This window comes from Hevea brasiliensis, chromosome 9 (genome assembly GCF_030052815.1).
Source record: "Hevea brasiliensis isolate MT/VB/25A 57/8 chromosome 9, ASM3005281v1, whole genome shotgun sequence".
NCBI lineage: Eukaryota > Viridiplantae > Streptophyta > Magnoliopsida > Malpighiales > Euphorbiaceae > Hevea > Hevea brasiliensis.
The window spans coordinates 80,314,163-80,330,215 of record NC_079501.1 but is presented as its reverse complement, the minus strand read 5'-3'; the positions used below and the strand labels follow the sequence as shown (position 1 = coordinate 80,330,215).

Here is a 16,053-nt window from a genome sequence, read left to right as displayed (position 1 = left end):
ATATTTCTTAATGCATAGCAATATTAACTATGCTTAAGGCTTTTGTTCTCAAACATTTATTTGTGCCAGTCACTTGTTATAACTAGTTTGAAGTCTTTTGACCATTACCAATCCACTTTGTTTCTATCATCCAATAACATATTCTACAGTATAATACACTTACATAACTGGTCAAAAGAAATACAATTAAGGCCTCAATCAGTTCTCATAAGCATTTTTTGAATGGAAAAATAAATGGCCATGTATGCAAAAGGCAAGATCCAATTTCCATTCTGTGGACATTCGGAAGTATAACAATTGGTGGCATATGCATGCATGACACATAATAATCAGTTAAATAAAACCTACTATGCCATTTTAAATGACATCCTGAAACACATTTCTTTTCACCATTGAAATTATTAGAACTAGGAAATGGCCCGGAATTGATGAGCAATGAATAAGACTCACTGCTCGCATTTCAAAATAATAGGGTCAACCCTAGCTCTAATCTCCCAAAACAAAAAATGAAGGCAATGTAGAACAAAGCTCTAATACCAAATTGAAGTAGAACAAGCTCTAATACCAATTTGATGTAGAACCAGTAGGATAATGGAAACAAAGAGGTGAGAAATAAATTACCAAAGAGAAACTCATTCTCAAAGGGTAGAGTAACAAATTCACAAAGGGTAGAGAAACACATCCTCTAGAGAAACAAATTCTCAAATTTTATTAGGTCTCAATATAATATCATTATAATCTCTAATAAAAATACCTAGACATGGTATCTATAACTTATTAACCAGTCCTATCAATAATTTATTAGGAATAGTAACCAAAACAAATTAGAGATACTAAACAAACTCAAACTAGGAAAATAGTAAACCTAATATTCCCTAATAATAATAGAATTACTAAATAATAGAAGTCTAAACTTTCTAATTCTACGAAGAACATAATTTTGTTAGGTAGAAACCCTAACAATAGTTGTTTCAGAGTTCAAATTAAGAGAACAAAAGATTAGAAGAAAAAGAGAGAGAGAGAGAGAGAGAGAGTTGTAGAGAAGAATATAATGTTTCATTGAGAATCGGAACGAATCTTTACAATATCTCACAGCCCTATTTATTGCCACTTTCCCTCCAAAAACAACGGTCTAACCGCTTGCTACAATTTCTCTAACAACCTCTAACAAAAACCTACAACAACTTCATATTCCTTCCAAAACTACCCTCACAATTAATTAATCAATTCACTTATTCTTATACTTCCTTGTTCGGTACGTAACAATAACCCCCTCTTAAGAACGTTCTTGTCGCCAAGAATGTACGAAAGTAGGAAATTGGGCTTGGATGAATGACTTATGCCCCCAAGTAGCATTCGTAAGAGGCTTATTAAGCACCCCATAATTTCTAACTTCCTTCCTATAATACCCTATCAATCCCAAGAAACTCCTCAATTCCTTGACAAAAATTGGATAAGGCCAAGCTACCATAGCCTCAATTTTGTCTGGATCTGTAGACACTCCTTTTTCTGAAATAACATGCCCTAAATAATCAACAAAATTCTGACCAAAAGAGCACTTAGACATTTTAGCAAAAAGTTGCTGCTCCTCCAACACCTTAAAAACAGATTCCAAGTGTTGTAAATGGGATTCTAAATCAGGGCTATAAATGAGTATGTCATCAAAAAAAAAAAAAAAAAAAAAAAAAAAAGAACAAACTCCTTTAAAAATGGTTGGAAAATACGATTCATGAAGGCTCGAAAGGTGACAGGGGCATTAGTCAACTCAAAGGGCATGATTATGAATTCAAAATGTTCGTGGTGGGTTTCAAATGCAATCTTGGGAATATCAGGAGGATCCATTCAAATTTGGTGATATCTAACCCTTAAATCAATCTTAGAAAACATTTTTGCTCCATGTAATTCATCAATAGATCATCTATGATAGAGATATGAAATTTATTCTTAATGATGTGGTCATTCAACTTTCTGTAATCAATGCAAAATCTCCAAGTGTCATCCTTCTTCTTAACCAATAAAACAAGGAAAGAAAATGGACTAGTACTAGGTTGAATAACTTTGGAATTCAACATTACAGTCACCAACTTTTCAATCTCATTCTTCTGATAATGGGGATACCTATAAGGTCTCACATTTGTTGGTTTAGTATCAGATTGTAATGGGATATTGTGATTATGACTTCTACAAGGGGGTAAGGAAGTAGGCTCAACAAAAACTTGGGGTATTGATCAATAAGCTTCTGAATATCAGGGTGAATATTACCTCTGGTAGCTACAAACAAAGTAGTACCACCAGTAAAATGAAATCCAACAGCTTGCTCTATCAAATTAACACAGAATAATAGAGACTGAAAAACATTTCCCTTCCTATGCAACAACTGCTGCAAAGTATTACATTCTTGAAGGCTACCAAGTTCCATCCCCTCTTTAATCCCTTGCAAAGTAACTAAAGTATCCCCCTTTTGAAATGAGATTTGTAATCTCTTAAAATCAAATAAAATTGGACTCACACTTCTCATCCAATCTACTCCCAATATAACATCAAATCCACCCAACTCCAAAAGTCTCATAGGAAAAGAGAAACATTGGTTCTGAGTGTGCCACTGAAATGGAGGAAATATTGTAGAACTTAGTAATTTCCTCCCATCAGCTACAATAACCACTAACGCAAGTGCTTGCACCACTGGAAGTTTCAAATCTTTGGCCACTTCTACATCCAAGAAACTGTTGGTGCTCTCACTATCCACCAATATAACTAATTGTCTATCCTTATGTCTCCCTATCACTTTAATTGTCTACACCTTGACTGCCTTCCATAGCATGGACTGATAGAGTCATTTCTGGCTGTCACTTACCAATTTCCTCATCTTCTACCAACTCTTGATACTCTCCCTCCAATATTTCCACTCCTTGTTCCTCCAGTTGAATGGCCATAGCAGTCTTAGATTTACATTGATGACCAGAGAAGAACTTTTCCCTATATCTGTAACAGGGTTTGAATTGTCTACTTGCGGCCGGAGTTGGAAGCAGACCTAGTTTAGATGAAGGTTGAGTTAGTGAATTATTACTAGTAGCAGAAGAAGACTTAGCAGTGGTTGCAGAAGGTTTTTGGTTCTGGTTGTTATCATTTGGACGTCTTTGTGGATAAGAAAGTGGTTGAGAAGTTTTATAGGATTGGTTTGAAGAAGAAGATGCAAAACTAGGCTTATAAGCACTATTGTACCCAGATCTTGGTAGAGAAAAGGTTTTACTATTACATAGCATCCATTGCTCTTGTAGTCTAGCTGCTTCAAAAGCATGTGCTAGGGTTGTAGGCCTAACCATTCTCACCATTGAACTAATTTCATCCCTCAACCCTCCAATGAATCCAGAAAAACAATAAGCTTCCCCTAAATCAGGCATAAACCTCTCCATTCTCACCCTAAGATCCTCAAACCTATCTTGATATTCCCCAACGCTACCCTCTTGCCTTAGTCTCATAAACTCCTCAACTACATCCTCAAAACCTTGTTCTCCAAATCTATTACATACCGCTATCTAAAATTCTTCCCAAGATCCACTAATTTTAGACTTATTCCAACTTTGGAACCAAGAATTAGCTCTTCCTACCATATACAAGCTTGCTATTCCCACCATCTTATCTTTAGGAACCCCAAAGACTTCAAAATACTTAAAACACTTCCTAACCCAAGCCCTTGGCTCACTCCCATCAAAGGTTACTAATTCAATCTTAGGTAAAATCCTTTCTGAATCCACTGATTCCATAACAGAATCAGAACTACCCTGATCTCTAGAATGAAGATTCAGAGTTTCCTTTGAAGCTGGTAAAGAATTCTTACCTATCACTCCATTAGAATTCCTTTCACTAGAGTTAATGATTTCTTTCCCTTTTTCCCCAAAAAACCATAACATTAGGGTTTCCAATCTTCCCACAACAATCTCAATTGCAATTTTATTCTTGGCAGCATCCTTCTTGATTCCATCTTCTAACTTCTTGAAATCATGCTTCAAAACTTCCATTTCTTCCTAGTCTCCCAAGATTCACCTTGCAACAATTCCAACCTTTCTTCCATTTGTGCCATCGTAACAGCATCTTGACCCACCACTACTGATTTAGTCATGGTTTGCGACTCCAAAGAACCAAATTGCAAATGAAACCCACCCAGTTTTTTGATACCAAATGTTAGGTAAAAACCCTAACAATAGTTATTTCAGAGTTGAAATTAAGAGAACAAAAGATTAGAAGAAAGAGAGAGAGAGAGAGAGTCGAGAATTGTAAAGAAGATAATGTTTCATTGAGAATCAGAATGAATCTTTACAATATCTCATAGCCCTATTATTGCCACTTTCCCTCCAAAAACAACTGCCTAACTGCTTGCTACAATTTCTCCAACAACCTCTAACAGAAAGCTACAACAACTTCATATTCCTTCCAAAACAATTCTCACAACTAATTAATCAATTCACTTATTCTTATACTTCTTTTGTACGTAACAAATTCCTAAGTTGTATTTGAAATTTTGAATATTCATCTTCTTAGACTTCATCAAAAGGTTTTAGCAATTCCACTTTCGGCGCCATCAAGCTTATTTGAGGAAGAGTCCTTTGCTTAAATTGATTACACTGAAAATGGACCATATATAGGATGTAAATGTCTATTAGGAACCAGAAATATACTATTAAATACAAAATGCATCTATAATAGTCTCTGCAACACAAATTCCAAAAGATTCCGCATATAGGAAACAAAATGCACACCAAGTGGAAAATATGCAATTGATAATAAATCATAAAAACCTGAAATTTAGGATCATTATTTTGAGAAAGCGTGTGGGCAAGCATACGAGTCTGTTCCATTGCTGCTAAGTTTGGGACATTCACACCTCTCATTTGATCCATTGATGCCAACTGTTGTTCCTATAACCAAAAATAAATAAGAGAAGACAAAACAAATAATTAATGCCATGTCCAAAGATTACAGCTAATTTTTCTAGAATCCATGAATCATATCTTCATGAAAATACAATTTCAACTCCAACTTAACTCAACTCAACTAAACCTTTATCCCAAAAATTTGGGGTCGGCTATATGGATTCGCTTTCTCCACTCTAAACGATTTTAGGTTAAATCCTCAGAAATGTGCAATGCTTCTAGGTCATGTTGTACTACTCTCCTCCAAGTCAATTTAGGTCTACCCCTTTTTTTCTTTCTATCCTCTAACCTAATGTGCTCTACTTGTCTAACTGGAGCCTCCGTATTTCTACACTTCACATACCCAAACCACCTCAATCTCCATTCTCTCAACTTATCTTCAATTAGCACCACTCCTACCTTTTCTCTAATACTCTCATTACGGACTTTATCTAGTCTAGTATAACCACTCATCCACCTTAACATTCTCATCTCTACAACTCTTATCTTAGACACATATGACTCTTTCAGTGCCCAACACTCACTACCATATAACATAGCCGGTTGTATGGCTGTACGATAAAATTTTCCTTTCAACTTATTGGGAATCTTACGATCACATAAAACTCCCATTGAACATCTCCACTTCAACCATCCGGCTTTAATCCTATGACTAACATCTTCCTCACATCCCCCATCAACTTGAAGGACTGAGCCTAGATATTTAAAGTGATTACTTTGAGACAGTACCACTCCATTCAAACTAACTCCTTCCCTATCATCAGTTTGGCCTTCACTGAACTTGCAATGCATGTATTCTGTCTTCGTTTTACTTAACTTAAAACCCTTTGACTCTATAGCACTTCTCCAAAGCTCTAGCTTTCTATTGACTCCTTCTCGTGTCTCATCTATCAGAACAATATCATCCGCAAACATCATGCGCCAAGGAATACTCTCTTGTATATGTTTCGTCAATTCATCTAAAACTAATGTAAAAAGGTAAGGGCTTATGGTTGATCCTTGGTGTAATCCAATTGAGATCGGAAAATCTCTTGTGCCCCCTCCCACCGTGCGCACAATAGTAGTTGCTCCTTCATACATATCTTTCAACACTTGTATGTACCTAATAGATACCCTCTTTTGTTCTAACACATTCCATAAGATATCTCTTGGAAAACTATCATAAGCCTTCTCCAAATCAATAAAAATCATGTGCAGATTTTTCTTCACATCTCTATATTTCTCCATCAAGCTTCTAATAAGAAAAATCGCTTCCATAGTTGAACGACCGGACATGAAACCAAATTGATTGAGAGAGATAGAAGTATCATGACGTAGTCGATACTCCACAACTCTCTCCCACAACTTCATAGTATGGCTCATGAATTTAATTCCCCTATAGTTTGAGTAACTCTATAAGTCTCTTATTTTTAAAAATAGGTACTAAGATACTCCTCCTCCATTCATCACGCATTTTCTTTAAGTTTTGAATTTTATTAAATAATTTAGTTAACCATGCCACTCTCATATCTCCCAAACACTTCTACACTTCAATTGGTATTTCATCGGGTCCACAGGCTTTACCCACTTTCATTCTTTTAAGTGCTTCCTTTACTTCTAAAGATATAATCCTTCTAGTATAATTCACATTCTTTTCTATTTTTCTATAATCTATATTCACGCTATTACCATTTTGACTATTATTAAAGAGATCATTAAAATAATTTCTCCATCTTTCTTTAATGTCCTCATCTTTCACCAACATTTTTCCTTCTTTATCCTTAATGCACCTAACTTGATTGAGATCTTGACATTTCCTTTCTCTCCTCCTTGCTAATCTATAAATATTTTTCTCCCCTTCTTTAGTTTCAAGTTTCTCATATAACTTTTCAAAGGCCTGCGCTCTTGCTTGACTAACTGCTTTTTTTGCCTCTTTCTTTGCTATTTTGAACTATTCATATGTCTTATTATTATCACATTTAGGTAATTTCTTATACCATTCCCTTTTTTTCTTTACTGCCTTTTGTTCATTCCACCACCAGATTTTAAGGGTGGTCCATGTCCTTTAGACTCTCCAAGTACTTTTCTAGCTACTTCTCTAATCTTTGATGCCATCTATATCCATATATCATTAGCCTCCATATCCAGCTTCCATACTTCGAACTCAAGAAGCTCATTTTTGAACTTCAATTGCTTTACTCCTTTTAACTCCCACCACTTTGTTCGAGCCACACTATTTCTTCTGACCTTACTTGAATTGTTCCTAAACTTGACATCCAATACCACCAACCGATGTTGACTTGTTAAAGCCTCTCCTGGAATGACCTTGCAATCCTTGCATAAAGCTCTATTTGTCTTCCTGGTTAAGAGGAAGTCGATTTGGCTTCTATGTTGCCCACTTTTGAAAGTCACTAAATGTGACTCTCTTTTTATAAAGTAGGTATTTACTAGCATTAGGTCGTATGCCATAGCAAAATCCAGGATACTTTTTCCCTCCTCATTTCGACTTCCAAAACCAAAACCTCCATGAACATTCTCATAACCTTGTCTATCGCTTCCTACATGTCCATTCAAATCTCCACCAATGAAAACATTCTCTTCATTCGGTATGCTTTGTATTAAATCATCCATATATTCCCAAAACTTTTGTTTAATCTCACTGTCTAGTCCTATTTGTGGGGCATAAGCACTAACTATATTTATTGTTTCTCCTTCTAGTACTATCTTTACTAGTATAATTCTATCTCCTACTCTTTTCACAGCTATTACTGCATCTTTCAATGTCTTGTCTATGATTATGCCCACTCCATTCTTATTTCTCTCCTTTCCGATAAACCACAGTTTATACCCTGAATTACCCACTTCCTTACTTTTCTCTCTTACCCATTTAGTCTCCTGAATGCAAGCAATATTCACCCTTCTCCTTTCCAAGGTATCCACAAGCCCCATTAATTTTCCTGTAAGTGATCCAACATTCCAAGTACCAACCCTGATCCTCCTCCTAACCTGCTCCTTCCTAATTGGTCTCTTTCCACCCTTGACAAATGTATGAATAGGAAGAATCCAATATCAATGATGTGATGCTCAAACCAATGAATGTAATCTATCAGCAAGTTTAAAGATTAATGCCAAATGCAAGTACCTGCTCAAATTCTGAGGCCCAACCATTAGCACCGTGCTGTCGTTCAAATGCATGAGCCCAAGCATCAGGATCACTACGATCTAATCTATGCTGGTTAAATTCTGCAATCCATCCATCAGCTGCATGAGGACCTGGTCTTAGACTACCTTGTGATTCATTCCAGTAATCCTCTAGTTCTCGAAATCTCCCAGGTAGAGGCCCCTTCACGTGGACATCACTATCAATATCTAACGAAGACAATAAGGCATTCACCTGGAGATAAAACCCAAGTCAATAAATTAAAAACTGAAAGTTAAAGAGACAATAATAGCTTGCAAACTTCCTATAACAAATAAAGGGCAAAGAACCTGTGCATTAATGAAATCTTCACTTTTATCAGCAAAAAAGTGTCGAGCCATTATGCTGCTACGATCACGTATGCATTGTTTGTCACCTTCAGATAATCCTAACAATGGCAGTGGAGCAGGATGAAAAGGGATTGCACCGCGGCTACTTTCAACAAACGAGTGCAAGAAGTTTGACAGCACTCTTTGAGGTGGTCCTGCAATATAAAAAGTGCAAAACACAAATCAAAAAAATAAAATAAAATAAAATATATATGCAAATGAGAACTCTTTGTCAAACCTGTGATACAGTGTTTCCCTAACACTAGACACTAAAATCAATGTTGTCAAAAGCACTAGGTGCCCTTAAGGCGAGAAGGTCCTCCATCGCCAGAGACACTAGGCACTTGTAGCGAAATGAGGCGCTAATTTATTCTAAAATAATAAATAATTAAATATACAAAGTAAAAAACTCTAATATAAAAAAATTTTAAAAAAAATTCCAACATAAGAATTAAAAACACTAGAATAGATTAGAATGGTAACTTATAAATACTAGAATAAACTACATTATTATAATAGAGTACTCAAATAGATTGCAGCGTGTAATATAACAGAATTTTAGAAAAATAATATTCATTGCATGTATTGAATGTTTCCTTAAAAAATAATATTCAAGAGGAGTAAAAAAAATTTGGGATGGGCAGTGTATTTGATGGAGTTAGGAATTTAAATCATAGATCAATGAAAGAGAAGAATGAAAAGATTCATTTATTTCCACTGACGAAATATAAGAACAATGAAAACCAAAGAACGCCATGACACTTCTAATAAGGAGTAATAAGAACAAGAAAGGAATAATAAATATACTCGGCTGAAATAGTAAAAATGTGACAGAATTTTAGATCAAAAAAATATAAAATACATGCAGAATTTCAAATAATATACTAGTCTAAGAAAAAAGTGACAGCAAAAAAAGAATTTCAGAATTTGAGGAGGGATACATGTTTAACAAACAAAAAAATAAAGAAAGAAAGAAAGAAAGAGGAGAAGGTGCCCATGATCAGCTTCTCTCAAAGAAAGAAATAGGAGAAGGTGGCCGTGATCAGCTTCTCTCTCAACTCTTTTTTTTTTTTAAAAAAAATTCTTGCATTTTCTCACATTTTCTCACCTCGCCTGGGCGCCTAGGCAGCACCTGGTTGAAGCCACCTCGCCTGGAGGCTTCCCAGGTGAAGTGCCTGGATTTCGCCTCGTCTGAGCTCCTAAGCGAGCACCTAGGCGCTTGCGGATAACACTAACTAAAATACCAGTATACCACCATAACTGAATGTAATATAAATATAAATATTAACACTATTTTATGCAAGATTTTATTACTTTTCTAATGGATACTGCAGTATGATACAAAGTAAATAGTGCCATGATATAAACCTCAAATCATTTGTACATTGTGAGCGAATTTCTTATAAATGGCACACAGGTGAATTGAAGAGACATTCTTTACAACTTATATAAGTCATGATCCATTATTTTAGCACCATAATAATATATGCAACTTGGAGAACCTTATTTGATGTTATATGGAGGTAAGTAGCATATAGCTCATTAGGGTTGTGAATGGTTCTTAGGGGGACCCGAACTATACTGAACTAAAGTTGTTTTGATACTTTGGTTCGATTTTGATTTTTCACTAAAAACCGAACAGGAATCATATAGAAATCGTACCAAACCGATAACCGAATTTATACATGTGTTTTTCCATTTTTTTTAAATGTATTATATACTTATAATATAATTATATATATTTATATATGTGTATTTAATTATAAACTAAATACAATATAATATTATATTTTATTTCTCTATATTTTTTTAATAATTTTAGTCAGTGGCAGATGCATTTGGGAAAATGGGGGGTCAATTGACCCCTCATTTTCTTGAGAATTCCTTTGTGAATACAAATATTTATTGGTGTTTACCCCTCATAAATTTAGTTGTTGAATCCCCTTTCTTTTTAGAAAATTTAAAATTAGTCAAAATAAAAAAGCACGTTATATATTAAATGGTCTATATACTTTTAAAATTTCACTATAATTTTTTCAATAATAATGATGAAGACATTATGGTGGACCTTGAAGCACCACAATTCAAAGGAGCCATAACAAGGTCAAGAGCCAAAGCTTTGCAAGCACTAATCATGGAGCAAGAAGCCCCAACACATTCGGCCAACACTATAGAGAGTTAATTGGAGTACTTTACAATATTGCAACTCCATATTTAAGGAGATCCTAGCTTGACTGAATTGGGAGGAAGCTATTTGGAGGCTTGCTGACTTGGCATGCCACGTGGCATGCCATGTGAATGGTGACATGGCAGCTTGGATTAGGTGGCAGCATATGTGGATGATGTGTTGGCATGCTCACCAACCACTTTGGTTCAAGTCATTATCCATTGTACAAGTGATGAGTGGGAAATATCATTATCCAACCTTTTTGCATTTTTTGTAAAAGCTAGAGTTTCAAATCTGGTTACAAGACAATGGCAGATTTCGGGGAAATAAATAGCAGACTTTGGGAGAAGAAATATGATTTTGGAGGCCTTCCTTTTGTAGTTAAATCATTCAAACATTTAAGGAAAAGTGTTGTGCAATAACCAGCCAAGCATGGACCATTAGGCATTTGTCATGCTTGGCCAAACAGTCATATAAACTCTCTTCTTCATTTTGTTGGGGCAGATCAGGTTTTATATTTTTAGAACTCTATTAGAGAGAGTTTGTAAGAACTTCAGCTCAAATACTCTTTAAGTGAGGTTATGTTCTTTGCTAAGTTCCACCTAGAACTTAGATTCAATATAAGTTTGTCACTTATATTGTCTTGCGCATATACTTGAGATTACTTGGCACAAGTTGCCATTTTGTTTCAAGTGCTTTGATTCTTTGTAATCTGTGTTTGTTAGTTAATATATTCAAGGTTTCTCCTCTCCAAATTAGTGTTATGGTTTGTTTGGAATGTTTAAGTGTGTTTGAGTTGTTAGAGTTAATTTTGGTTGCTGGAATAGATCCTTCATGCTTGGCTGAACCTAACATACCCTTCCTTAGCAATTCAGCTATGCTTTCATCAAATAAACTTTAACAAAATAAATGTACATGTAATAAATTGATAAATGACTTTAACTATTTATATAAAGAGTTATGTGTTTGATAGCATTAACAATGATGTAATTTTTTTTACAATTTTAAGGATATTCAAGTCTAATTTTAAGATATTAATACTATATTTTTAATTTTTAAATAATATTTTATTATTTATTTTTTTTTTATATTGACTCCAAAAAAAAAATTTCTAGATTCGCCGCTGATTTTAGTTATAAATATATTAAATTACTTTATAATTCTTAATTATAAATATACTATTATACTATATATATGTTAATTCATAATTATATTAGTGTCTTATAATTAAATATTACATAATTAATAAATAGTTAAAATGTATATTATATGATATATTATTATATTATATAATATAATTAATCATAAATTATATATACACTTTATAGTTAAAGATTATATATTTAAAAATAGTTAAAAATATATTATATGATATATTATGTATTAATAATTCAATTTAAAACTTAAAAGCTAATTCAAATATGACTTTTTTAAGGAAATAATTGCATAAAAATGTTTCAAAAATCGAGAACTAAACCGGAACCATACCAAAACCGCACACCCATATTGCCCATAGTTATTAAAGGCTCAAGGCGCACTAAGGCGCCAAGGAGTCCTAGAGCTTAGCCGCAAGGCGTAGGCGCGCGCCTGAGCTAAGTGAGGCTGCAAAAATAAAAAATTTAAAAAGTTCATAAAAATCAAATAAATGTGATGTTTTTCTTTTTTTTTCCTTTGGCATATATCTTGAATTAGGTTTGCTAGTTTGAATTTAAGTGGTTGTCATTTTTGCCAATGAAAGTGCTGACTTAAGATAGAAATAAAGAAAACATGCCTTTCTAGAATCTTGTGCCTGGAAAAAAGGCGCACACCTAGACGCATAAGGCTTTAGGGTTCGAGCCTTGTGAGTGATATTGCCCATTCATCTTCTTCTTTAAACTTGCAATCATATAGGGCATTAAGCTCACATACTTTCATCCTCATATCACTCAATTTTCTACCTCTATTAGAGATATAAAACTATTCTTGACACCACCTACAATACTGAGCTTTAAAATTAAGTGCTCCTTGACAACCTCTGTGACAATTCCATAAACTCTTCTAAGAAATCATCTACTTTTAACCTATGTTACTCAGACTCAGGTAACGGTGTCGAATTAATACATTTCCATGTGTTCAACAAGTAAACTTCCTAAATAGAAAATACGGGGATATAGATTCAAATTTAGACACAGGTGCTCGGATACATTATGCAAATAAAATAAAATAAAAGATATAAAATTATATAATATTAGATTAATATGTAAAAATTAATTAATATGATAATTTTTTAATGCAATACATTATTTAAGATTTAATAAAATAATATAATTTTAAATAATTAAAACTAATGATATTTATATTTCGTAATAGTTCTCATCTTTTTATGAATAAGTTAATTATTTATTTCATATTTTCCAAAAAAAAGATTTGCAGCCGCTTCCACATTAAAACTAAAAAAAAAAGTCAAAGTACCTTGACCCATAAAAAATAGAGAAAGAATAAGCCAAGTTTTGTGCACACATGAACTAGCATGCTTGCCACCTAACCCCGAGGAAATAGAGAAAAGAAAAAAGCAATCAAATTTTCCAAGGCATCATTTAAGCTTGCATCTTTTCTTCTTCTTCTTCTTCTTCTTCTTCTTCTTCCTTTATTTCTCTTTCTGCATAGCTGCTACCTCCTCCTCCTCCTCCTCCTCCTCCTCCTCCTCCTCCTTCTAGGTGTGTCCAACTTCATGGATGTGTGTCGGACACATATTTCATGTCCTATCCAGTGTCGTGTCATGTCAACACGAGTGTGGCAAGTGAGAATGGCGAATTCGAGTATCAAAGCTTTTAATATGATACTAGTTGAACTTCTAGTATGCAACAAGATTTCTAAAATTTTATATACTCTATCCTCCTAATCACCGAGTCTTACTTCAGTCGTTACTTTCTATTGGAATATATGGCTTATGGGAACAAGTCTCACACTGACAATGTATAAAAAAAATAAAAATAAATAATAAAAAATTAAAGGGCATAAAAGTGTTGGCAAACCAAACCAAGGCCATTTTGGTGGAGAGCCCAATTCAGCATAGAGACTACCTATTTATTAATCCACACTCATGGGCCCATGATTGTCAACATGGTATCAAAGCTATAAAGCCCAATGGCCGTAGATTTAAGAGTCAAAAGCATAGCAAGTTGAGACCCAACAAGCTATACCCATGAGATGAGCTAATCGAGCTAGACTCGGGTGAATCCATGGGCTAGCCCAATTACCCAGACGTTGAGGGCAAAGCCAAGAGGAGCCAGACTCAAGTTACATGAGTCACCCCATACAATGCCAAGTGACAATTGGGCTTGTGGAGTTTCAGCCAAACCCAACTAAACTTGAGGAAGGTGTTGGAATATATGACTACTAGGAACAAATTGCACATTAATAGTGTACAAGAAAATTAAAGGGCATGTAAGTGTTGGCAAACCAACCTGGTGTAGAGCCTAGTTTCAAGTCCAGTTCAGTATGGAGACTATCTATGTATTAATCCACACTCATGAGCCCGTGATACTCAACACTTCCAACTCTTTAATATGCAAAGTAAATGGAACTCATTTACACTTTTAAAATTATCTTATCATAAACTTGTCAGCCATTTGCACCTCACCTCATTTAGATTACTTGTCAGTGGCAAATTTTAACTTTTCTTCCTTAATGACTCAACAACCCGTTAAGCAATCACCAGAGTTTTATAAATTCCAACAAGTTCAGATAGCATTACTGGGTAAGATCAAAGATGAGCTCATTAATTGTTAAATTATAGAATTACCATCCAAAGTTGGTTGAAGCTGAGGTCCACGATTATACACATGATCCAATTGAGGAATGTTAGCCTGAGGTGGAGGATGAACATGAGACCGCTGTATCTCATCCCAAGCATCTGCAAGTCCATTCTCATTCTGATCCGCAGAGCGAAACCCACGAAGAAATTCAGAACCCTGACAATATATTAACATATGAGAAAAAATAACCCAGTAACATTAACATGGTAGCAACAACAAAACATTTACTAAATGCTTTGTTTAGCAGAAACAGCATATCAAACCTGCCCACCGGGTCGAGGAAATGGCTGTTGTTCAAACTCAGCCCCTGGAAGTGCCCTCAAAGGGTCCTCAACATCCTGGAAAAAACGATTCTCAGAACTTGTAGCAGTCGCTATAGGGATTTCCTTTAACCTTTCCTGTTTACATCATAATCCAAAAGTTCATAAATAAGTATGCATACTCAAAAATACCAAGTGGAAAAAAAAAAAAAAAAAAAAAAAAGCCTCAACTCAACTCCAACTCAATTGATTTGCGAAAATATTCAGAATTTCATATAAGGAACCAGTAAAAAAATAATAGAAGACAGAGAAAAGAGTTTTCAGAATTCGTAAAGAGAATCAGCGAAAATTGAAGAGAAAGAAAAGGGAAAAGCAAGCGATTACCTGGGTCTTAGAAGAAGAGCCTAGGAGAGTATTGGCCAAAGCACCAAGAGGATTGGAAGATGAAGAACCCGGAACCGCACATGCCGCTCCTCCTGCAACTAGGTCCCGCATCGCCATATCTCTTTTATCTGCTTCCAATTTTCAGAAAGACGGTGGTGGTGGAGTCGACGCCTATTTCTTAAGTTATAGAAATTGAAACTGAAATTCAAGAATAGGGTTCCAATCGGAGAAGGAGAAGACGACGACTATAGAGCAGAAGCAGGACCAGTGGGCTATATATGGGAACGAGCGTAGAAGACGACCTCCAATTCCTCCGTCCGTCTGCAGAGCTGTTGTTGCTGATGACGGTGATAAACGACTTCCTCCATATATTTTATAGTAATAAATTAATTAATTAATTAATATCAAAATAACGCTTTTCTGTCGTTTTGTTTGCGATGTCTAATCGTTTAAAGCTGCACGCATTTTTAGGCAGCTATTTATTACATATACTGAAAAAATATGGTACGCAAAATATTAATCGAATTTATTTTTTTAGATGAATATCAATTGAATTTAACAACTAAGTTCTCTTTTCATTGATGGGAATTAATATATTGTCTGATTAAAGTATGACTTACTTATTGGCTTTGGTGTACTTGTGAAAGAAAATTCAAGTTTGCCATGCACTTTTTTATGATGTTCAATTAAGTTTTCTTTTTTAAGATAGAACGCATATGCGTATGAATTAATGATACCAATGATAATTTTAATGGTATTTCATTCCTATCACTAATCATATTTTGAAAGTGGAAATTTATCATTTTGAAAAAAATTGTTTAAAGGCTTGTAATCTATTACGAGTCTCTTCAAGACTAGCCAGGACCCCTCATTAAAATAATCGTAACGAAACTCATACAAATGCCAAAAGAAAAGCCACCATGGCCACGGATAAAGTGATGCCCTTTTGTTTAATTAATATTATCTTAATAAGAGGACCATAGCAATGAATGAAAACTTATGCATTT

The 16,053-nt window shown here is 34.6% G+C and overlaps 1 protein-coding gene across 2 annotated transcripts in view; it reads right to left on the bottom strand.

The window, feature by feature from the left end:
* LOC110639604 (peroxisome biogenesis protein 5) overlaps positions 1–15,424 on the bottom strand; it is a 29,660-nt gene extending 14,236 nt beyond the window's left edge. The window contains exons 1-6 of one of the 2 annotated variants that reach the window (XM_021790623.2): positions 15,047–15,424; positions 14,666–14,800; positions 14,390–14,558; positions 8,400–8,593; positions 8,053–8,304; positions 4,797–4,916 (exon numbers count right to left, since the gene is read on the bottom strand). In XM_021790623.2, coding sequence (XP_021646315.2) covers positions 4,797–4,916; positions 8,053–8,304; positions 8,400–8,593; positions 14,390–14,558; positions 14,666–14,800; positions 15,047–15,163 — 987 coding nt within the window. In that variant the 5' untranslated portion in view covers positions 15,164–15,424. The remainder of the gene's footprint in view (positions 1–4,796; positions 4,917–8,052; positions 8,305–8,399; positions 8,594–14,389; positions 14,559–14,665; positions 14,801–15,046) is intronic. The other variant, XM_058153822.1, reaches the window with a different exon arrangement.
* Between the last annotated feature and the right edge of the window lie 629 nt (positions 15,425–16,053).